Source organism: Phoca vitulina, unplaced genomic scaffold, assembly GCF_004348235.1.
Source record: "Phoca vitulina isolate PV1807 unplaced genomic scaffold, GSC_HSeal_1.0 scaffold2, whole genome shotgun sequence".
In the NCBI taxonomy this organism is placed as follows: Eukaryota; Metazoa; Chordata; class Mammalia; order Carnivora; family Phocidae; genus Phoca; species Phoca vitulina.
The window spans coordinates 94,049,443-94,072,248 of NW_022589705.1; the positions used below are offsets into that span (position 1 = coordinate 94,049,443).

At 57.4% G+C, this 22,806-nt stretch overlaps 2 protein-coding genes across 9 annotated transcripts in view; one reads left to right on the forward strand and one right to left on the reverse strand.

Moving 5' to 3' along the window:
* CLSTN1 (calsyntenin 1) overlaps positions 1 to 3,547 on the forward strand; it is a 76,419-nt gene extending 72,872 nt beyond the window's left edge. For all 3 annotated transcript variants that reach the window (XM_032394091.1, XM_032394083.1, XM_032394072.1), the window contains 3 exons: positions 887 to 1,022; positions 1,343 to 1,527; positions 1,960 to 3,547. In XM_032394091.1, coding sequence (XP_032249982.1) covers positions 887 to 1,022; positions 1,343 to 1,527; positions 1,960 to 2,157 — 519 coding nt within the window. In that variant the 3' untranslated portion in view covers positions 2,158 to 3,547. The remainder of the gene's footprint in view (positions 1 to 886; positions 1,023 to 1,342; positions 1,528 to 1,959) is intronic.
* PIK3CD (phosphatidylinositol-4,5-bisphosphate 3-kinase catalytic subunit delta) overlaps positions 3,001 to 22,806 on the reverse strand; it is a 49,497-nt gene continuing 29,691 nt past the window's right edge. For 5 of the 6 annotated variants that reach the window (XM_032394031.1, XM_032394021.1, XM_032394050.1 and 2 more), the window contains 22 exons: positions 16,496 to 16,668; positions 14,287 to 14,515; positions 13,969 to 14,198; positions 13,396 to 13,575; positions 13,000 to 13,149; positions 12,391 to 12,480; positions 11,088 to 11,309; positions 10,438 to 10,534; positions 10,218 to 10,348; positions 9,717 to 9,767; positions 9,481 to 9,648; positions 9,277 to 9,398; positions 8,996 to 9,139; positions 8,742 to 8,841; positions 8,418 to 8,596; positions 8,227 to 8,339; positions 7,964 to 8,042; positions 7,230 to 7,397; positions 6,569 to 6,692; positions 6,304 to 6,449; positions 6,028 to 6,160; positions 3,001 to 5,379 (listed from right to left, as the gene is read on the reverse strand). In XM_032394031.1, coding sequence (XP_032249922.1) covers positions 5,242 to 5,379; positions 6,028 to 6,160; positions 6,304 to 6,449; positions 6,569 to 6,692; positions 7,230 to 7,397; positions 7,964 to 8,042; positions 8,227 to 8,339; positions 8,418 to 8,596; positions 8,742 to 8,841; positions 8,996 to 9,139; positions 9,277 to 9,398; positions 9,481 to 9,648; positions 9,717 to 9,767; positions 10,218 to 10,348; positions 10,438 to 10,534; positions 11,088 to 11,309; positions 12,391 to 12,480; positions 13,000 to 13,149; positions 13,396 to 13,575; positions 13,969 to 14,198; positions 14,287 to 14,515; positions 16,496 to 16,636 — 3,135 coding nt within the window. In that variant the 5' untranslated portion in view covers positions 16,637 to 16,668 and the 3' untranslated portion in view covers positions 3,001 to 5,241. The remainder of the gene's footprint in view (positions 5,380 to 6,027; positions 6,161 to 6,303; positions 6,450 to 6,568; positions 6,693 to 7,229; positions 7,398 to 7,963; positions 8,043 to 8,226; positions 8,340 to 8,417; positions 8,597 to 8,741; positions 8,842 to 8,995; positions 9,140 to 9,276; positions 9,399 to 9,480; positions 9,649 to 9,716; positions 9,768 to 10,217; positions 10,349 to 10,437; positions 10,535 to 11,087; positions 11,310 to 12,390; positions 12,481 to 12,999; positions 13,150 to 13,395; positions 13,576 to 13,968; positions 14,199 to 14,286; positions 14,516 to 16,495; positions 16,669 to 22,806) is intronic. The other variant, XM_032394059.1, reaches the window with a different exon arrangement.

Below are 22,806 nucleotides of genomic sequence, written 5' to 3' on the forward strand. Positions count from 1 at the left end.
GGGGCTGGCCCGGGGGAGAGGGGTCCCGGCGCGGGGCTGGCCCGGGGGAGAGGGGTCCCGGCGCGGGGCTGGCCCGGGGGAGAGGGGTCCCGGCGCGGGGCTGGCCGGGGGGAGAGGGGTCCCGGCGCGGGGCTGGCCCGGGGGAGAGGGGTCCCGGCGCGGGGCTGGCCCGGGGGAGAGGGGTCCCGGCGCGGGGCTGGCCCGGGGGAGAGGGGTCCCGGCGCGGGGCTGGCCCGGGGAGAGGGGTGCTGTGCTGTCTGCCGAGCCTGATGGTGGCAACTCAGCGCGCGGTGGTCAGAGGGTGCTCACCCTGCTCTGCAGTCTTCCACAGGCTGGGATGGGAGCCCCTTCGTCACTCAGGGCTTCTGTGGTCCGAAGAAATGGGCCGAGTTATTCTCAGCAATCGAATGTCTGCACAGTGACCTCAGAGCAGCAGAATGCTGAAGTCACGGTGCTGAAGAATCGATGAGGGTTTTGTTTGAGCCAAAGGCTGACATATTTGAAAGGAAATAAATGGTTATGATTTGTGCTCTTTCATGTGGCTGTGGTTTTGGGGAAAAGCGGGGAAATGGGCTATGCCGGTGCTTCTCGAATGACCCGCAGTGAAGGACGGTGGTGGTGGTTTTTCTGTTCTTTTGTGGACAGGTTCTTTTATGAAATACAATGAAAGGGAATTATTGGAACAGCGCTCTATTTCTGGGACAGGTGACAGCGTCAGGCAGTTAATGATGGTTTCTGAGAGCTGACCCTTGATTTTTTCTCTCTTCTCATCTGCTCAGCAGTGCTGGTCCAGGGATCCCTTTGAGTCGCGCTAGTCCCGGTAGCTTCCGAACTGCATTTCCGTCCCTGGGCCACATTCAGGCTGCTGTGTGTGTCTCTGCTGCAGGTGAACGTCATCCACGCAGCCAGCCCCATGGAGCACGCCAGCCACATGGCAGCGCAGCCCCAGTTCGTCTACCCAGAGCACCATGCCTTCGTCGACCTCTCGGGTCACAACCTGGCCAGCCCCCACCCCTTTGCAGGTAGGACTGTGGGCAGAAGCAGGGCCGTCTGGGTCAGGTCTAGGGGGGACACCCTCCCGCGTGCTGCTGGGAGCCCAGCCTCCGGTCCGAGCAGCCCTAGCTGACTGGGCTCTGTGATTCTGCACCACCCGCGAGGGATGGAAGCACAGCAGGGCAGAAAGTGGCCAGCCCAGGGCTCGAAACCTGTGCTCAGACTTTCCTTACATCTCTTCCTTTCTCTGGGGTCAGACGGAGCAGCCGTGTGTGTGTGGGGCGGGGGGGTTGCGGGCACGACCTGGGGTGGGCACCAGCCTCACCGCCCCCTCTCCCCTTGATCACAGTTGTCCCCAGCACCGCCACGGTGGTGATTGTGGTGTGCGTTAGCTTCCTGGTCTTCATGATCATCCTGGGCGTGTTCCGGATCCGGGTTGCTCACCAGCGAACCATGCGGGACCAGGACGCCGGGAAGGAGAACGAGATGGATTGGGACGACTCTGCCTTGACCATCACCGTAAACCCCATGGAGGTAGGTGCTGACAGGCGACCCCGCAACTGAAAACCACTGCAGGCCTGGGCCAGAGCGACGCGTGCCCCAGAGAAGCCATATGGCGGTGGCACATCCACGTTTATGTGGCTTAGATGTCACGTGATCCACATGACAAGTTGGTGAGGTGCAGGTGTCCCCGCTCCTCAGGTGGACACACTGAGGGCCCAGAGAGGCCTTCTCCTAGCTCGTGCCACCGCACGTGACAGACCCCGTGGGAAGCGACTAGAGCTGCGTTTTCCCTCCCGTCTGGGATGAGGTGACTTCCAGCGTGGCCCAGCCCTCCCTCGACGTGGAATGTGACGCGGGGAGTTCCTTCCTCCGCGGCTCCCGGAGGGTGAACAGCCGTGCACGCTCGGCTCGTGTGCAGAGGCGGGGCCCGGGGGCTCGGTTCACATGCCGTCTCTTTGTCAGACGTACGAGGACCAGCACAGCAGCGAGGAGGAGGAGGAAGAAGAAGAGGAAGAGGAGAGCGAGGATGGGGAGGAGGAGGATGACATCACCAGTGCCGAGTCGGAAAGCAGCGAGGAGGAGGAGGGGGAGCACGGGGACCAGCAGAACGTGAACAGGCAGCAGCAGCTGGAGTGGGACGACTCTACCCTCAGCTACTGAGCCGCGAGGCCGCTCCCTCCGCCACCTCCCGTTCTGCTTCAAGAGACTCTGCTGTCATCTGTCCTCCCAGGCCCAAGGGTCCACGGTGTACAAAGTCATTCTGGCCAGTAGGTCTGCAGACCCTCCCCGTCGCTGACCATCCGCCTGTGCTTGGTGTGTAGGCCCCCCCGCCCTCCACCCAGACCGCTCTTAAGTTATGTGAGGAGCTGACACACGCTGTCCACGGCTCGCTCTGCGCGGCCCCCTCGCGCCTCCAGAAAAGCTGCAGTGACCGGACTCGACCAAGGGTTAAAATCGCTTACTCCCACCTCGTAATCCGTTTTTTTCTTCTTTTTTTTAAAAGTTTTTATTTTTTCCAAACTAGTGCATGTATAAAATGGCAGAATGGGGGTTAATATGTAGATGATGAACTGACTTTTTAATATTTTGTAAATAAATTGCGATTCCTCGTGTCCTCCATGCTAGCGTGACCCGGGACTGGCATATGCAAAGTGAAGCCTGAAACACAGCGCAGGAGAGACCCCGCGGGCTCCTGCCTCACCCCCACCCTGAGAGGAGAGGGACCTGCCCTGCTTGGGCCTTGCTGGGTGCACCCCTCGGTGGGTGGCCCGGCAGTGAGGGGGAATGGACTTGCGCTCCCCCCCAGCTCAGCAGGAGGGCACCAGATCGGGACCCCTCTCTGGAGGCTGGAAACGGCCAGGCCTTTCCTTTGGGATTCTACCCATTTCTGATCTGGCAGAGGGGTGGGCGTGCCGGGGTCCCTGGCCTCTTTCACACACTCCTCCGATGACCGGCAGCTCCTTGCGCAGGAAGCTGGACTCCTCGTGCGCAGCCTTGGGTTCATACCTACTAGATGTCCGTTGCCCTGCTGGTGAGTGTGCGTACGGACGGTGCAAAGTGGCCACTTGGTTGGAGACAGAACAGGCCTGAGTGGCCCGTACTCAGAACGTCCGAGGACAGACGCACTGCAAGGACGCCCTGTGGCCGGAAGGCAAAGTGCTAGCTTCCCCCCCAACAGCCCCAGAGGTAAGCCCCCTCCCCAGGAGTGGGGAGCCCCGCTGCTCGGCCTGGTCGGGGAGGAAAAGGAGAGGACACGTCCTGAGCTAAAACCCCTGTGGCACTTTGTTTTTAATTTACATGTAAAATTTTAGATTTCTAAAACGGGGGGAAAATCATTTGAATCCTGTTCTGTGATCATGACTGCTAGTCGCGAGGACACTGCGGCTGTCCTGCGTCGTGTGTGGCTGTCCTCCGTGTCCTGTCGCTCTAGCCGCCCCGTGTAGACGATGGTGGAGGCTGATGCGGGCTCCGCGTGGGCCGCTCTCTGGATGTGTGTACTGCTGAGACCAGAACGTGTGTACACGACAATAAAGTGCTGGTTCGAACCCCAGTGGCCGTGTGTCAGCTTTGGGCCCGGGTTTGTTGGAATCCTGCATCCCCTTTGTTTTTTGTGGTTTTTTTTGGCTTTTGGGGTTTTTTTGACCTGAGAACACAACATAAAAAGGCTTTTCTTTCTTTTAGTATGCTTTTACCTCTCCTGTCAAGGCTTCACAGAGTGCGGGTCTTCAATCCCCACGGGTTAAGTGTTGAACTCACCTTCCCCATACAGAAATGTTAAAAGACCAAAAAAAAAAAACAAAAAAGATTCTTTCTCGGCAGGTGCACGGGCCGTGTACCCGAACCAGAACGCCAGGAAGCACATAGACTCGTTTAAATAAATAACACAACATAGAGACATACACTCGGCTCTTCCTATTGCCAAACCGGCGAGGTGGGGCGAATGAATTCACTTAGTTGGGGACAAGGGTGTGGTCAGTGGTGGTCTGTGGCCGGCACTCCCTGCTCACGGACTGTGCCTCTAACCAAAGGAGGTCGGCACCTGGCTTCTTTTTTTTTTTTAAAGCCGTGCACCTGCACAGAGGGCAGCCGCTCCTGGCTCTGCCAGGCCTTGTGAGGCCTTCGACAGACCAGTAGTGAGCTGGGTGGGGCCCAAGGCGGCTGCTAACACGTCAGGCTCGCCCGTGGGCTTCGAGAAGCCCAGATTCCTAGCCCTGTCTCCGGAGTCGGCCTCAGACGGCCGGGAGGGGCCCAGGAACCTGGCATTGCTAGAGCTCTTCAGGTCCACCGAAGGGGAAGCCTGAACTGCTTCAAGCCAAGTACCGTCAGAGAAAAACATTCCACCACAGACCGACCTCACATTTCCGATACCTGATTGCTCACCCACAGCAGGTTAAAGGGGCGAGTCTGGAGAGCAAGTCCTCTGTCCTCAAAGCCTGCTTTACGAGGCCGGAGACAGATAATTGCACCGAGTGCTCTGACCTGCGTTAGCCTTGATCCATGGTTGAGCTCAATCAAGCTCCAATCTTTTTAATGTCTTGAGGACCAGCGTATATTATACTTTCTGGGGCTGAGGCCATTCTGAGCCATCGAGGTTCAGTGAGTAGTTTGGCTGTTTTCTTTCCTACCCGCAAACAAAATTGCTTTACAGCAGAGAGATGGGAGCAGTCCCGTACCCAAGTCACTTTAAAAGTGGAAAGCAAGCATCCCTGAATCTAGAGGGTACCCCGGCTTCCCCTGGGAGCTGCCCAGTGCTCAGTCAGTGGAGAGCACAAAGGTGGAGGGGGGGGAACGGAGTCGTGGGCACCCTGTCACCAGGGTGATCGCCAGGCGCCAAGCCCTGTGCGGCCCGGCGGGAGCCCAGGAAGAATGCAGGCTTCCCGGCGGCGGGGAGAGAGCAGTCTTTGCTGGGTCCTGATTCACCAGCTGGAAGACTCGGGGTGACTGACGGTCCTTAGCAAGATGCGGCCTCGGAGGTGCCCGACTCCCAGCGTCTCCTCCTCAGAGCCTGAGGCTTGGATCAGGGGCGCGGGAGGACGGCGCCCCTCCCCTGTACAAAGGATGCATTTCCATTTATGGCTGTTTAGCTCCTGAAACATTTCAAGTTATAAATAAATAACCAGTGTAAACAAAAGGCAGTGTGTAGGCGCTTGCCCACGGGGTGCCGTTCAGGCTCTTTTGGCCCCACAGGACGGCTGAGGGTGCCCGGTGCCCGGTTCCCAAGGCGGGTGGGTGGTTCGCGGGCGGCTATTGCCTGTTATCTTTGGACACATTGTGGGCCAGCCAGTTCACTTTGGTCTTCCAGCTCTCCCGGAGGGCTTCGTTAAACTTCACTCGGAAGTGCTTTAGAGCCTCCTCCTCAGTCTTCCCCAACGCCAGAGAGTCCTGGGGTAAAACCATCAAAGCAGTGAGCTCGACCCAAGGGGGGGCAACCCCCACCCCTCCCCGAATACTGTAAATTCCCTCCTGAAAGACTCGCAGGAAGGGAATCAGGAGACAGCCACCAACATCTCCCCTGGGAAAAGCTCTCTGTTCTGATCCCAAACCGAGATGGGTCTCCTGACCCACCCTCCAAGTAAGATGCCAGCTCCAGCCAGGAAGCCGCGGGCCCCCAAAGTCGCAGGGGTGGACAGGTGGCCTCACCTTCTGCACAGGGGGAGAGGAGGAGGGGGCAGCGTCGTGCATGAACCATGCACCACAGAGGGGCTCGTGGCCGACCACCCTCCCGACCCCCCAGCTTCTCCCACACTGAAAAGACACAGGAAGGAAAAGCATTTTTAAACGAGGACGGAATGTATCTAGTCACGCCCTCTTGTCCGAGTGGAACCACGGCAGCCTGCAGAGGACGGGAGGGCGGGCCAGGGGAGGTCCCAGCACATCTGCCACGGACCCAGGCTGACCCCCGGCTGGGTCGCGGGCGGCATGAGGAACCCCCACCGGGAGTGCCCTGTGGGGTCCACGGTGCTCAGAGGCGGGCCTCGGGGACTTGGGGGCTACCGGGTCTGCCCGGCTGGGCCCTACCCTGGCATTTACCTTGAGATACTGGGTGTCTTTGGAGCAGCTGAGCTCCGGCAGGCCGGCGGCCCGCATCAGGGCGAAGAGGTGAAGGAAGAGCAGCCCGTGACGCCGCAGGATGGTGTAGGCTCGCTCACAGTAACCCCGGAATCTGCGGGGCCAGAGGGACGTGGCAGGTGGGGCTCTGGCTCCTCCCAGCCATTCCCACGGTGCTCTTGCCCCGGAAAGGGCCCCCAAACCCTCCTCCTACAGGACCCGACCCTGAGCCCGGCCCGGGACCCTGAGCACCCTCACCTTTCAAACTTCTCACTGTTATTCGTTTTCCCCTGCTGGATCACGTGCACAAAGTCATACGTGAGGATGAACGGGACTCGCTCACGGTTGATTCCAAACTTGGTCTTGAAATTCCCCAGAAAGTGGCCAAAATCAATGTGGAACAGCTAAGAAGAGGGAGGGAGAAGCGGTCAGAGACGAGAGTGCCCCGGTCGGGGAAGGGGCGCCGGGAGGGAGAGAGAAAGCCGGGAGGGTGCAGCCCACCTGGCAGCCGGCTCTGCCCTACCTGCCCATTCTCGCGGATCATGATGTTGTCGCTGTGCCGATCACCGATGCCCAGCACGTAAGTGGCCACGCAGTAGCCGGCGCAAGAGAGGGTAAACTCCTCGATGGCTCGATCCAAGGCCTCCCTGTGTGTGTGTTGGTGGGAGGGGGGATTCAAAACGGTGGGCACGCATTTCCCAGCAACTTCTACGAAGAGGTGGGGTCTGTGTCCCCTCCCCTTGAATCTGGCCTTATGACCAGTGGGACAGGGAGGAAGTGGTGTTGGGCTCACCCCACAGCCTCGGCCTTAAGTCACCTGGCAGCTCTCGAATCTAACCTGTTGCCAGGCCGGTTCAGGAAGCCAAGGCTGGTCTACTTGCAGAGGGGAGGCCACGTGGAGACAGAGAACCACTTAGCTCAGCCAGTTCAAGCTGCAGGTTTGTGAGCCCATAATACCTGGTGGTGGTTTTACGTCCCTAAGCTGAGAGTGGTCGCTACATAGCGACACGGGGAACCGATCCCTGGGCTCATGGAGACCCACCCCGCCCCAACAGAGCAGACCTGGTCCCCGGCTGAGCCAAGAAGCTGTGGAGACTGTCACGGGCCCTGCCCCTCACCTTTGACTCCTAAATCTTTGACTCTTGGAAAGGAGAGGGCGTCCGTCCCCCGGGCCCAGAACCTACCCAGGGTTCTTGGACTTGAGCCAGTTGAGCAGGGCATCCTTGTTGAAGGCCGCTGTGGCCGCCATGTTGCTCTTGTTGAGCTGGATGTTGGCAATGGTGTCTGAGTGAAGCACCACCTCAATGAGGCCTGTGCGGTCCCCCGTGGAGAGGCAGCCATAGGGGGTCATCCTAGCCAGAGGGGAGGAGGGGCAAGGAAATGCTGAGGTCCCGGGCTGTCCCTGGGGTGGCCTGACACTCCGCCCCACCCAGAGGGGCTCAAGACAGCCAGAACAGCCCCAGGAGATGCTGCAAGGGAGGGGAGAGGCGCTGGGAGGGGTCCGTGACGCCTGGAACTCGGGGGGAAGACTGCTTGGAGAGGTCAGGACCTGCACCCAAGCTGCACAGAAGGAACGGAGGCTCTTTGGCCGAGCTCATGTTTGCTCAGAGAGAAATCCAGGTGGCCTGGAAGAAGATGCCACCGCTTCCCAAGATGGGGCAGGAGGCCAGGGATGCGTGGGGCGAAGGAAACAATGGAGCGAGACAGACGCCGAGGGCCAGGCCTGGCCTCTCCACCCTCACACTCTGAGGCCCCATATCGCCTCCCTTGGCCCTAATTTTAAACTGGTCTCTGTTCTTCTTAGAACAACCCCTTTTCCAACGGAGGTGGCAGTGTGGGCTCTGACAGAGGACTCCTCCAAAGGGACAGGGTCCTAGGCCTGCAGCGAGAACAAGCGGATGACAGGAGGGCCTCTCACCTCAGGTCCAGTCCCTCCTGCTTCCACAGAACATCCATGAGCTGGATCATCTGAAGAGTCAGCATGTCCTGGCGGAGGTCTGGGCAGCCGCCCCCGGAAGGAAAAGCACGAGCTTCTGGTGGGCTCTCCGCTCCCAGCCAGGCCCAGGCCCCGGAGCCCCGGGACCCCATCTCCAGGCCGCCCTCCCCATCCCCCCACCCAGCGCAGCACGGGTCGGGGGCCAAGGCCTCCGCGGCACTCTGCCCGGGGCCCAGCCTGCTCACCGTCCCCGTTCTTAAAGATGATGCCCACACTGCCGTCACTGCCCGCCTCCTCGTTGCTGTACATCACCCACAGGGGCTTCATCTTGGAGTCCATGAAGGTGCACTGCTCCACGCTGCGGGCCGGAAAGCAGTCAGCGGTGGGGGGCGGGGCTCAGCAGGGCGGGAGGAGGCGCCGGGGGCTCGGGGCTCACCAGACTTCAGCCAGCAGCGTGCTGGGGTCCAGCGGGGACTGCAGGTTGGAGAGGGCCTCCAGGTAGGTCTCCTGGCGTATGCACAGGTGCATCAGCTCCTTGGTCTGGGGCTTGGTGGTCTTCTGGGAGCTCACTTTGACGAAGTCACTCAGGGCCTTCAGCTTGCTCAACGCCTCCCCCTGGCAGGGAGCATGGGCCGGTGGGTGGGGAGGGAGGCCAGCAGGGGCAGGCTCTGGGCCTCGGCCCCGCCCTGGGGGCTCCAAAGGGCCCGACCCCCACAGACAGAGCCTGGCCCAGGGCAGGGACTCAGGGCCCGAGCCTCACCTGCTTCATCAGCACCTTCATGTGGTGGGTGCTGCCCCGGCAGTAGGCTTCCATGATGAGGCCAAAGCGCAGAGCCACGGAGGGCACGTGCATCTCGGAGCTGGACGGACGGAGGGAGGGAGGGGAGGACGGCTGAGCCTCGCGCCTGGCAGGGCCACAGCCCCGAGGCCGGCAGGAGCGGGAGGCCGGCGGGCCGGGGGCCCCTGGTCCCCAGGGCCCTCGGGGGGACACAGAGGCCCCGGCGCGTCCATTACCGGAGGTGCCAGAAGAGGAAGTGGCCGATCTTGCGGTTGGCCAGGGCGCGGTCCAGCAGGAACTTGGTCAGCTCGCAGTCGAGGTAGGACTCGTACTTGAGCACCTGCACCAGCTGCAGCAGGTACTGGAAGAGCTCGTCGTCCCTGCGGAGGAGGGAGGCCGGCCTCACCTGAGCGGGGCCCGGGCGAGGTCCAGTCCTCACCGGGCACGGGCTCCGCCTTCCGGGGGCAGCGGGGGCCAGACCGCCCTCCCGAGGAGCAGGGAGCCCCGGGGGCCTCACGTCAGCTTCCGCAGAGACTTGATGGCGAAGGAGCCCACGTGGAGGTCGGGGAAGCTGAAGTCCAGCAGCTCCAGGGCGCTCAGGACGGGCAGCTCCGGCCAGGAGCACAGCAGGTAGAGCATCTGCGGGGAGCCGGTGGTCAAGGTGCGGGCCGGGCAGGAGGCCCTGCCCCCCTTCCCCCCCCTCCCCCGCCTGTCCCCCCACCTGGGCCACATCCTCGTGCTTGTTCCACTTGGTGACCAGCAGCAGGCGGGCCAGCGCCTCGGGGAAGCGCTCCTGGACCTCGTGCCGCATCTTCCACACCAGGTCCTTCTCGTGCTCGTACAGCTCCCCGGAGCCCCGCCGCTCCAGGATTTCCCGCAGCTGTAGCTGCTGAGGGGTGCAGGCAGGGTGAGCTGCGGCCCAGCCTGGTGCCCCGCCAGCCCCGGGCCCCGGCTCACCTCCTCCTCACTGAAGCGCCCGTGCTCCCCGTGCCGCCCCAGCTCCAGAATCTGCAATGAGTGGCCCCATCTTAGCGGAGACCCCGGACCCTGGGCCAGCCCTGGCAGGGCCCCGGGGCCGGCGGGGGAGGGGGGAGGGCACCCCTGACCTTGGGGGCCTGCGACTCTCAGCGGTGAAGGCTGTCCTGTGCACAGCATCCCCGCCTCCACCCCACAGATGCCAGGAGCGTCTCTCCCACCAGCTACGACAACCAAAAGTGTCTCTGGACATTGCCCCAAGTCCCCTGGGGAGCCACGTGGCCCTGACCGAGAACCACTGCTCTAGAGCGCATGAGGGTTCTAGAGAGTTAAGGAAGTCCCCGACTCTGTGGGTGACCAAGCCCCATCCCTGGGCAACTCAGGGGATGGGCGGGGGGGACCCCAGAGGCAGGGTCAAGAATAGTCATCTTTAGTCCCACAGCCTCTGGACCATCCCAGACCCTGGACGGCGAGGGGGCTGACCTTGTCCAGGGTGGGGTAGTACACAGGGTAGGGGGCCACCTCAGGGAGGCAGATGACGAGGGCCGCAGCGCTCTCCGTGTTGGGGTTACTCCGCACTGTTCCCGTGGGGTTCAGCAGCTCCCCTTTCTCGTCTGGACACAGGGACAGACGGGAGTTGCCCGGGGAACGCCACCATCCGGGAGCCCGCTCCCCTGCGCCTCTCCCTTCCGCCCGGGCGCACCTGGGACGGACGGCCACATGTAGAGGCAGCATTCCCCGGTCTTGAGCTGGTCCTTGTAGTCGAACAGCATGAGGTTGGCCCAGGCGATGGGACAGTCCTGGGAAAGAGCACGGGCAAGTCAGGGCCAGCGGCGGCAGAGCCAAGCTTCCCTGCCCTCACCCAGACTCCCTGCGAGGAAGGCAGCAAGGTCAGCCACCTCTCGGCTCCCTTCTGCTCCCAGAGGCATCCCTACTGCCGGTTTCTTGAGAATCCCCCAAACCAACCACACCGGCCCCGGAAGGCTGGCCCAGCTCGGCTGTGGGGTAAGTCGGCGTGGCTCAGTGGCCGGTCACATCCTGGGCCTGGTGACTCAGGGCCCACCCCCCATTCCTTCCCTGCCGGCTGCTGACTCAGGACACCCTGCTCCCTGTGAGGACAGCGTGCTTGTCCTTCCACCCCAGAGAGCGGCCTCCAGGTTCCCAGGTGCCTCCGAGTCACCCTGCTCACCAGCCCTGGGACCCAGAGCCGTCACGTGGCAGGGATGGTGGCCAGGGTGGGAGGGAGGGCCGCCCCCATCCCCACCCCCGAGGTGCACGCCTGCTGGGAGTGGACCAGGAGCGGCGAGTGGCTCCCGGAGGCCTGGCCCCAGCCTCCCAGCCAGCCCCACCCACCGCCTTCTTGGACTTCTTCTTGGTGGAGCGAGCCTTCTTGGCCTTCTCGATCACGGCGTAAAGTGCAAAGCAGAGACGGGCCATGCGAGGCAGGTCGCAGATGTTGATGTCGAACTCCAGCCGCTGTTTCCACACGGGCTCCGAGCACACGCTCACCTCCGAGCTGGACACCGTCTTGCACAGCGTCTCGTTGCCGTGGAAGAGCCCAGCCTGCACCACCAGCTGGGGGAAGGGCGGGCGTCGGTGCCAGGCGGCAGAGGCCCAGCCTCCCTCTCCCCTCCGAGGTTCTCCCACCCACTTAAGGCTCAAAGCTCCTGAAACATCCTTATTTCACATGGGTCTGAATCCCACTTCCCCACTCGGAAGAAAGTGGCGCCGAAGGGGGGCGGCTGACTGCTTGAGCGGGACAAGGGGCCACAGGGTGAAGGGAAGGGCACCATGGGCACTATGCATGGGCTCCCCACGACTCTGTGGGACCCCAGGGCATGTCGCTTCCCTGCTTGGGGCCTCAGTTTCCCCACTGGGGCTTGAGAACTCCAGGGGCCCTTCTCGCTCCGATACCCACGAGCTCCCTGCACAGCTCAGAATCATATGAGCCCCGTGAGCAGGCAAGGATTTCATGCCGCCTGAACACCCCTACCCTGCCTCCTCCCACTGCACCTTGACAGCCCTCAGGGCCCAGCGAGAAAGCTGCCTCCATCCAGGGCTCCAGGATGCCATCAGGGAAACCCAGCCCCGCCTACTTGTGAAATCACCCCGACAAAAAGTGCTCCACAAAGAGACTGGACCTCTGTGGACCCAAGCGTAACATCCAGCAAATGGGACAATGAAATAAGCACCTCGCTAGCTGTCCTGGGGACGGAGGGAGATGGGGTGTGGGAACAGCCCCGAAGCGAAGCGGGTTTGGCCCCCAGGGGTCCAGGCGGCACGCCTCCCAAGTGCCCCTGGGAGTCCCAAGTTCCCGGGGCCCAGCCAGAGCCGCTCCTCTCCCACACTTGTCACCTCCCAGACCCTGCAGTTCCCACATCCCTGGGACTGGGCCTGGCCCCACAACTTCCACCTGAGTCAAATACCCAGAACTTGCTGGGCCTGGTTTCTACGAATTAGCCTCTCTGGCTGGCCAGCCAGCTCCCCTCCCCCCTTCCTGTTTTGAAGCGGCTCACAACCACCCCAGGCAGGGATGCTGGGTAATGTGGTCAGGTGGCTTTCATGTGACCCCCCCCTTCTTCCTCTGCCATCCCTCTAGACCACAGCCACCTTGTTTGTGCAGAAAACATCCCCCCTCCCCCCAGGAGCCCCCTACCTTCATCCGCTCATCGGCATTCACTTTGCTGCCCTGAATCAGCTCCACGCGGAAAGGCTGCTCCAGGGACCACAGGGACAGGGAAGAAGGCTGGGGCGGGCCGGAGGGGGAGAAGCAGGGCCGTCAAAGCAGAGGAATCCAGGGGAGCTCCCGTGGCTAGCGCCCCTGGCCCCTCGCAAGGCCCGTGGCCACTCGTGGGTGGGGTGAGTGTTGCTGGTTGGGGATAAGGTTCAGGTGCCCGCCCGCAATACCAGCTGCTTTGTCAGAAAACCTGCCATGCAGCTGCCCCAGGACCCCCGAGCTCTGCCGGGCATGGCGTTCTGTCTCTTTCTCCAGTACAGGGGGCAGGAGGGACATGAGAAGGGCAGCCCGTGAGCCGGGCCTGGGAGCTGCCCCGGGAAGCTCAAACAGCACCCGCTGCCCCTGCACACTGGTGTGGTGGTGGCGGGCCAAGCTCAAGGCCCAGCTCTCAACACTGACCCACCAAGGAGCACGAGACAGGGGCCCTGGACCCACTGCCAGCCCGCAGCGTTGCCACTGGGCTCTAGGGTTGGCTGACAAGGGGGAGGAAGGGATGGAGGGGAGGGGAGGTGGAAGGCACCGGCTCACCTTCTTCATGGGAATGGGGGGTGGTTTGGTGCGTGGTTTCTGGACTTGGGGGGCAGGGTCGCTCTGCTCGTCCCGCATGGCCAGGATGGACGAGGAGTGCACCATGGTCAGGTGGGGGGTGAGCCCGCTGTGCAGGCAGCTGCAGATGTACTGCGATGGGGGGGGCGGAGTGAGTGGCTGATGGGGCAGCCCCAACCTTGTCCGGGTAAGGGGCTCCCCGATGCTGACCACCGCCAGTCCCAGGCCTTCCAGGCCTCTCCTGCTGACTCTTCTGCCCTCACCCACTTCCTGAAGTTGGAGCCCTCCTTGTGCCCCTAGGGAGGGCAGCTGAGCAAGGGGACCCCCAAAGTCCCAGCTCCCTACACCCTGCAGGCCCCAGGAGCGTCCCCCCCTTACCTGGAACTGGCACAGGGGGTAGCTGCCATAGAGGTACTCGTGCTTTCCGTTCACCTGCAGCGTGTAGTCCTCGGGCTGCTCCACCAGGGGCTGCCGGAACACGGTGGCCTTCTTCCGGAGCGCACAGGCCATCAGCGCCAGGGGCACGTCCTTGGTGGACACCTGGAAGGTGAAGCTCTCCTGGGGGGAGGAGGGAGGGTCAGCCCTCCACCCTCGTGCAGGGCCCATGGATTCTGGGTTGCAGAGGGTGGCGCTGCCTATTTGTCTGGAATAGCCCCCCTGCAGCCCCCCGAACGTGAGGCAGAGTCTGATGAAGGCACACGGCCAACACCCCGGAAATAGTTATTGAATGAATGAATGGACCCACGACCAAGGCCATCGGGTCATTCGGCCTTGTCCAACTTGCCTGGTGGGACGTGTGCCCGAGCCCCTCACAGGCATGGGTGCCCCACCAATCCCCCCTGGTGCCCCTGGGAGGAGAGCGAATCTGGGGTGCTGGTGGAGGGCTGGGAAGTCTCACGGGAAGCAGCCCCCTAGTGGGCCCCGGAGCCCGCACGCTGCCAACGGGCTCACCTCGCTGCCCTCAAACTTGACGTTGACCAGGAGGGCCCGGGTGGGGACCCGCGCGGTGCCGGCCCCCCAGCTCCGGGCCGAGGGCTCCAGCTGCAGAGGGAAGCTGTACTGAAGCCAGGCCTCCCAGCCCAGCTGCTGCCGGCGGGCGGCCGCCTCCTCGCAGAACTGGCGCATCTTGGTGCGAAAGGCATTCACTTCGGGGTCATGCAGGGAGTCGAACTCATGGAGGCCTGAGAGGCGGGGAGGCTGGGTCAGCGCGGGGGGCCGGGGGGGCCGGGGGCCGGGCGCCGGGGCAGGCCCCGCCCGCGCGCGGGTCACCTTTGCCGATGAGGAGGCTGATCTGTGAGTTGACCAGCTTCTTCACCCTGTCCCCCTCTCGGGCCACCAGACGCAGCACCGGCAGGAAGGGCTGGATGTCGCAGAGCCGCCGCTGCTCGTCCTCCAGTTCCTGCTGCTCTGCGGTCTGGTTGACGCAGGTGAACACATAGGCCTCGGGGTCGCTGAGCATGTGGAAGAGTGGCTCATATTGGGCTCGGTGCCACAACACCTGAGGGGACAGTGGCCGGTCAGCCCCTCCAGCCGAGGCGAGCAGGGCCACAGGCAGCCACGAGGTGGCTGGGGCTGGCCTCAGTCAGCCCTGCACGACCCTGAGCAGAGGGCAAAGCCAAGATCCCCAAACCCTGTCCTCTCCTGACCCCTTAAGTGATGACCACATGGGACCCCGGGAGTCTCTGTCGCTGCCCTTCTGTGGAGGGCGCCTGGGATAGGCTAAAAGCCTGTCCACAGTCTCCCCTGTATGTTACCCTTGAGAGACGGCCGGCCGGACATGACCTCCAGGCACCCCCCAGCTAATCGTTCGGGGGTTCATCACCCTGATTTCCAAATGTTGGCAACGAATTCAGAAAAGCTGAACACACGGAGACAGCTGTCAAACCCTCTATGGGCTGTGTTCAGCTAGGGCGGTCAGTGGGTGCCCTCAGGGCAAGGTGTCCCCAGGGACCCCTGGGAGAGCCATCTAATGGTCAAGCTTTATTGCAAAGGTGTTCACCACTGAGTCACAGAGAAGACAGAAAAAAGAACAGTCCTATTCTTCTTCCATGACGGGTGTATAATTATGGTCCATCAGCACAAAGGGATAGCATGGGGAGCATGACCCAGAATCTAGGGATACCTGTATGAACAGGCACAGAAGGCTCCGAGAGACATGCTAAGTAGGAAAAAACCCCAAGGTATATAACAGCAAATATAATTCAAGCCCATTTCTGTAAAAACAACTCGAATAAACATCATAATGAATAGAGACGGGGATTTGACAAAAGGAACTATGGTTTGCAGGCAAAACCTGGTCCACTCCCAAGTTGCTAGAAGACAGCCATGCCCACTCATTTACATGGAGTCTAAGGCTGTTCTGGACCCACATTGGCAGAGCTGAGTGGTTGCGACAAATACCAGAAGGTCAGCCAAGCCTCAAATATTTACCAGCTGGCCTCTCGGATAAAGAAAAGTATGAAGAAACCGAAGGCAAATTGGGGTGTATGCAGGGACCCATGTGTTTTGCATTTCTGTTCTGTTGGAATTGTAGTAGGATGCATGTATGGTTCAGGAAAATCAGATTACCCTTAAAATAGAGTTAATCACATGAAAAAGATGTTATAATGTTAACTCAGGGGAAAAAAAAAGATCTCAAAGTTCATAATCAGAATTATCACAAAAAACAACACTCCAGAGAAAACAGGAAACACCCGAAGTGTTAACTGTGGTTGTCTCATAAGGGCTGGATCACAGGTGATTTTTTTCCTTCTTCTACTTTTTCCTATTTTCCCCAATCAATGCGTCCATATTACTTTTGAAATGGAAAACAAAAAAGAAGAAGAAATTTAATTAAAAAAAAAAATCTCCCAGGAAGGGGAGATTAAAAAAGCAAAACAAAACCTCAAGGATGATCCACGATCCACTGCTTCTTTCCTTTTTTTTTTTTTTGTTCTACTCCCAAGTATAAGCTTTTAAAATTCTGAGCTGAGGTCTTGTCCTCTGGCATGACCCACTAAATCCCACACTTCGCAAGTGGGACAAGCCCGCTGCAAGATCACAAGACACTCTCTGCCAAATACTTTCCAGATGTCTAATCCTTTGACTCAGTAATCCACCCTGAAAATTATTCAACAGAACCCAAAACTATTTCCAAAGATGACGTTTACTATGATGACAGCTCTACAGAGAAAAGACTGATAAGACTCTTTTAAGTGGCCAGGGCTGGGGATCAGTTCCAGAAATGATAGCATAGTCATGGAGAGAAGAAAAAGCCACAGCCCGAGGCTCCCACTGGAATCTAGAGAGGGTAATCCTGCCCCGATAAAGGGAGAAGCTGAATTCAAAATGCTAGCTGGGCTCTAACTATAAGCTTGCAAACAAATTTTAGATATTATTTATCTTTTGAAATTGGTTTTATAGGATCTCAAATCTGAGCCTGAGCATCTGTCTGTCTGTCTTTCCCTCTGAGTTCCAAGCTCGAAGGTCGGGATCGTACCTTCTTGATGGTGCTGAGGTTGGCATTCCGGGACACGGGGAAGTTCAGATAGACCCCGGTGGGCAACAGGAAGTCAACGGCCACACTCTGATTCTCCTCCTTGGTCCAGAATTCCATGGGGCAGTCAACCCCAGGGGGCATCCTGCTCTTTCACTTCTCAGACCCTGCTTGTCCTGAAAAGGAAGGAAAGGCAAAATGAGCCATCCCAAGTGTGCTGGATGAATCCTTTGAAAGGATCCTCTGGAAAGCAGAATGTCAGGACCTTTGGCGGCAGGAGGGTCCGGAAGGAGTCTCTCCCGCGGGTACCTGAGGCTCGCCTCCCTCTGGGCCTCATCCTGCCTGGGGTGGCTTTATTGCCCCCCAGACCCCACCTCCCCTCTCATCACACCCTGCATCCCTCACCACAGTGGCCCAAATTCAAGACACCAACAGACCCATTCGAAATCATTTTTTCTCAGGAACACATACACGTGGGAGACCCCTCCATGACCACCAGCTGGCAGCCACAGGCAGGGGATGGCAGGGTCGCTGGTCAGACAACCCAGGACTCGAGAAGGACCAAAGGATGCAGTTCTTGGAAACTTTTTCTTTCTTTCTCTTTCTTTCTTTCTTTCTTTCGTCTGTCTTTTTCTTTCTTTCTTTCTTTCTCTTTCTTCTTTCTTTCTTTCTCTCATATTTTATTTATTTATTTGACACAGAGAGAGAGCACAAGCAGGGGGAGAGGCAGAGGGAGAGGGAGAAGCAGGCTCCCCACCGAGCAGGGAGCCCAATGCGGGGCTCGATCCCAGGACCCCGGGATCATGACCCGAGCCGAAGGCAGCCACCTAACTGACTGAACCACTCAGGCACCCCTCTTGGAAACTTTCTAACCAGAAATCAAGTGGCTTAAAAACGGCTTTGGTCATCAAACAATTTGTTGAAATAGCTCAATCATACCAAACCCCCCTCAGTCATACCCACTCCTCAGTAACAAAATGCTATAGACACAATTAAAGGTCTTTCGAGTATCTCCCCCCCTCCAGGCTACCACCATCTGGATTCTGGTTGTTTATAATTTCCATGCATGTTTTTATACTTTGATTATACTAATATGTATTCACAAACAATTCCCAATATTTTTGCATGCTTTCAAACTTCGCATGAATAGGGAGTCTTCTGCAACCTGCAATCCACATTATGTTCTTTAGGCTAATCCGAGGGGATACATGTAGCTATGTAACTCCTGTGTTATTTCGCTGTGTCAATAAACCACAATTTATTTACCCCTCCTCTTGTTGATGACCCTCAGGGTTTGTTTCCACTCTTTGGTTATTACAAACAACGCTACAATGTATATCCTTACACACCTCACTTTGTGTGTATGTAGAGTGGGGATGAGTGTTGTCCAAAGAAATACAATGCGAACCACATGCATAATGTCAAAGTTGCCAGTAGCCACATTCAAAAGAAGTAAAAAGATAAAAATTAAGTTTAGTCATCTATTTTGCTTAACCCAATATATCCAAGATATAGTCATTTCAAAATGTCCATCAACATAGCAAAACTACTAATGAGATATTTTACATTCTTTTGGGAGGGCATGAAGTCTTTGAAATCTGGTGTGCATTTTCACTTAGAGCACATTGCAGCTTGGGTACTAGATTTCCATCAGAAATACCTCATCTATATGTCAATGTCATACACTTTACAGATGAAAAAGGAGGGCCGCGGACTCAAGTTGCTCCAAATATACTGAAAAGTTTTCCAAGAAACGAGTTGAGTATCCATTCTTACATTTGAATGAATCAAAATGAAATAAACTGCTTAAAAATGTTATTCCTCAGTCACTCTCCCACATGTCCAGTGCTCAAGAGAGACACGTGGCAGGGGGCCGCCACGCTGGACCGCACGGGTCCAGGGGAACTGTGGGATCACAGCCATACCTAGGACAGCTAGACCAAGATCCTGAGCTTTACTAAAGTAAAGGTAAAGCAGTGGTGCCCGTTAGCAACGGCACCAGCGTTGTCCACCGCTTCCTCTCCACATCTCCATCAGCGCTTGGTATTGTCCAATTCACTCATTTCTGCCAATCTGATGGGCACGGAATGCTCTTTTGTCATTTTAATTTGCATTTCCCTGATTAGCCATAAAATGTTTATCTTCTGCAAATAGCCTGCTTATAAATTTTGCCCATTTTTTTCCTGTGGGGTTGTCTTTTCCTTATTGGTTTATAGGGTTTTTAAAAATATACTCTAGATTCAATTCCTCTGTTGATTAAATGAGTTGAAAATATCTTCTTTTGGTCCAAGTCACCTTTTCACTTTGTTTATGGTGCCTTTTTTTGGTGAGGAAAAGTTTGTAATGCTGATGTAGTCAAATATTGTCCTTTATGTTTTACGATTTTTATTCTTTTTTTTTTTTTTTTTTTTTTTTAAAGATTTTTATTTATTTATTTGAGAGAGAGAGAATGAGAGAGAGCGAGTACATGAGAGGGGGGAGGGTCAGAGGGAGAAGCAGGCTCCTTGCTGAGCAGGGAGCCCGATGCGGGACTCGATCCAGGGACTCCAGGATCATGACCTGAGCCGAAGGCAGTCGCTTAACCAACTGAGCCACCCAGGCGCCCCACGATTTTTATTCTTTTAAAAAAGATTTCCTTACCCTAGGGTCACATCCTCGGAGATTTAAATGACTTCGAAAAATAGTTGAAAGAGATTGTTTAGTTTATGAGAGATATTCTTTTGGGGGCTCTGCCAATAGGGCCCAGACCTCAGCCTTGCAGAAGCGCTGGATGCAGAATCTGCCTGGAGCTGCAGGACATGCGCATCACGCTGGCGCGACCATGTTACCACTGCTGGGATCCACTTCCTCTGATTGTAAAACCACATCCTACTTTGGGTTCCTCTTTCTGAGAATGGCCAGGCCAAAGGCTTTCCTTTTGATTCAAAATGTAGGAGGGGGGGCAGGCAGGAATCCTCGAGAATCCACTTACAATGCTAAATGTGCTTTGGCCACGCTCAGGAAGTCAGGGGCACCTTCGGCCACTCGATCCCGAGGCCAAGATGAACACATGTAGCATGAGCTCCTTGGGACTCCAGCCAAAGGGGCGGTGCCTGAGACAAATGCATCCCCTTGCTCTTCTGCCCCTTAGTGCTGTGGAATGAAGCCTTCAACTACACTTACCCACCTGGGATGCATGGACATACTTTCATGTATAAAGCTCGTGCCTAAGGAAGGAAGACCCAGGATGGTGTTGGCAGCACATAATCAAATGCCAGAGATTCGAGAGGAGGAATAAGGAACCCTCTCTCTTTGCGGGCCCAGGACCCAGGTGCAGCTACTCACAAGCCCCAACTCTCTATGAAGCTCAGACTCATCACTCTGCAACGTACGGGACAAAGATGCCAACTAATCCAGGGACTTTAGAACTGCTCCAAGAATGCAAACGGGTACAACCGCTTTGGCAAAGTATCTACTCTTGGCAGTATCTACTAAAACTGAGCACATGGTGCCCTATGACCCAGCAATTAATTGCAAGCCTAGGTATACACTCACCAGAAACATGAGTCCATGTGCAAGAAGAAACACAAACAAGAGTGTCTACAGCACTGCTATTCCTAATAGCCCCAAACTGGAAACTTCCCAAATGCGCATCCGCAGTATAATGGAGAAATAAATGATGGTCTCTTTTCCCAATGGAATGTTACATAGCAATGAGAATGAACGATCTACAAATACACACAACAGTATAAACGAAGCTCATAAACATGAAGCTGAACAAAAGAAGTCAGGCACAAAAGCGAATGTGCTCATGATTCTAATTATCCAGAGAACACAGGCAGAGCTAATCTATATTGGCAGAGGAAGAGACAGGGGGGAACCCCAGAAGGAGGGCAGTTACCCCAGGGAAAGGGGTATGAGGGGCTTCTGGGGGCTGCTACTTTTCAGTTTCTTGATCTGGAAGCTGAGGACTTTTCACAAACGCAACACACCCTCAGTCCAAGTGGTTCAGCCAAGTTGATTTCACTCCTGGCCACTAGCATGGCCTGAGCCTCAGGCCCAGCCAATCAGAGCCCTGAATTTCCCACCCACCCCACCCCCACCCCCGGCCGCAGGGATTGGATTGGAACCAGGAAGGGGGTTCGGGCCCAGCCAATCACTGTGTGTCCTCTCCTGGCCACTGATTCCAGGTTGGGCGTGAGAATGTCAAGTCAGTCCAGGGCGTTTGACACCCGGACTTCTTTGGGTACTGCCTCCCGGGGTGGCAAAAGAGAGAGTATCCACCTAGAGCTGCTGGTGAGCACCTCCTGCTGCTCTCAGGGGTGAAACCTGATAAAATACCACCACGAAGGAGAGGAGAGCTCAGAGTGGAGTGGTGGGGTCCGAAGACACCCTCTGAACCCCTGGAGGCCGGCGTGCCTGACGCCACGCTCTATCCTTGGACTTTTCAGTTCCTTCAGCCAAAAAAACCTCCCTGCCTCCCCCCCCCCCATCTTTTTTTAACTTAGAGCAGTTTGAGTTGGTTTTGGGGTTTTTTTTGGTTTTTTGTTTTTAGTTTTTTGGTCACTTGCAGCTGCACGTTCCATTTTAGCTTTTAGTGTTTAGAAGATTCTTTCCTTGGAACTCGGCCTGCCTCTAGGCGCCAGCCCTGGTCTTTGTGTTGTCATCTAGAGGTGCCGAGAGCTGTCTGTCATCTGATGGCTCTTCTGCTGGATGATGGCCTCAGTACCTCTGACTGTTCTCCCTATAACACGGTTTTTAGACTCTTCCCAAAGTTCGGTACTCTGAGAAAACAAGAGGTTGCTGTGGATGGGGCCTGACAGGCCAACTGTAGAAGAATGTTCTGGGCACCAGACTCCCACTGCTTAGCCTAATAAAAGCATATCAGCCCCTTCCCCCCAAGACAGTTCTTCAGTGGTCATATCACTGAGCTCATTGGCTTGCCAACCTTCTAGCTATTTCTCCCAGGAAGCCAGGTTCTCCCAATGAATCTCCTGAATCTGAATGCAGAAATTCACTATTACTGTTGGTGATTTCATCTCTTGGAAATAATTGTCACCCGTGTATTACTGGATTTGATATTTTGTACATACGACTCAGTCTGAGATACACTAGTTTAAACTATTAAGTGCCAAGAGTGGTGCAAGGGGGAGACACTAATACCCGAGCCCAGAGTAGGTAGGAAGAACGATCACACCTTATAGCAACACGGTTAAGACAGCGTGCTAAATGGTGATGTAATGGAGAGCAGCCTACTCCCTGTGGGGAGGCCAGGAAGAGCCCCTCTGAGAAGAGGGTACCAGAGCAGAGGACAAGAGTGGGCCAGTTGTGTCCAGAGCAGACGGAAGGCAGGCCACCGCCACTGGAGCGTATGGGTGGGGCAGGGAGGGGAGGACATAGGACGAGAGGGGCTGAAGAGGTCAGCAGGGACCAAGGCTTGTGGAGTCTTTACAGGGGAGACACCTGGGTGTCACTCAAAGAGTGATGGGCAGTCTTAGCAAAGGAGCCATGGGACCCGATTTGCACCTAAAATGATGCCACTGGCTCAGTGTGGAAGGACTGGAGAGAAGCAAGCATGCCCATGGGGAGTGGGGTGGGGGGCTCGTGCCCCAGGGGATGAGAAAGGCAGGGAATCAGGATATATTCAGGAGCTTGGCAGATGAGATGGGAAGTCGTGGGGGAAGAAGTAAGGATGACAGCTGGGTGCGGGCTTGGGAGACTGGAGGGGTGGTGGAAATACACCGAGATGGGGGAAGTGTGGGGGAGAAACAGATTTGGGGGGCAACAAGACGGCAAGAGGTCCATTCCAGACACAGTGAACCTGAGCTGCTTAGTGAACAGCCCTGTGAAGAGAGCCGAGGAGCAGCCCCGAGTGTGGCGCCTAGGGGAGAGGTCTTTGCGGTTCCCAAGGTATAACTGGGGGTCAGCAGGCTCCCCACAGAGAAAGGTGAGCTGGCCTGGAGACAGAGGGTAAGCGAGGGCCAGGACCACCTCAACGCACTAGAGGCGTCAACCCAAGATGAACCATGAACCATCCTTCCTTGCTCTGAGTCAGCCCGACTCTTGCGGCAGCCTTCCCTGTCTGTCCGCATCCGAATCATGAATACAGTGTCAAAGGAACTGGCCAAGCGGGAGCACAGTCCTTCCACGTCCCCACTCTGGCCAGCGCCATGCACAGAACGGCCGTGTGACGGTGGAACCACCCCAGCCGTGGGGCTCTGTCCCCGGAGCGCCCCATCCCTCGGCCGACTGTCCTGAGATGCGCCCAGTTAGCTGCGCTCCCTCCGGCCCGAGGTCGGAGCGCAGTTCCTCGGGTTGCCCATGTCTGAGTCCCG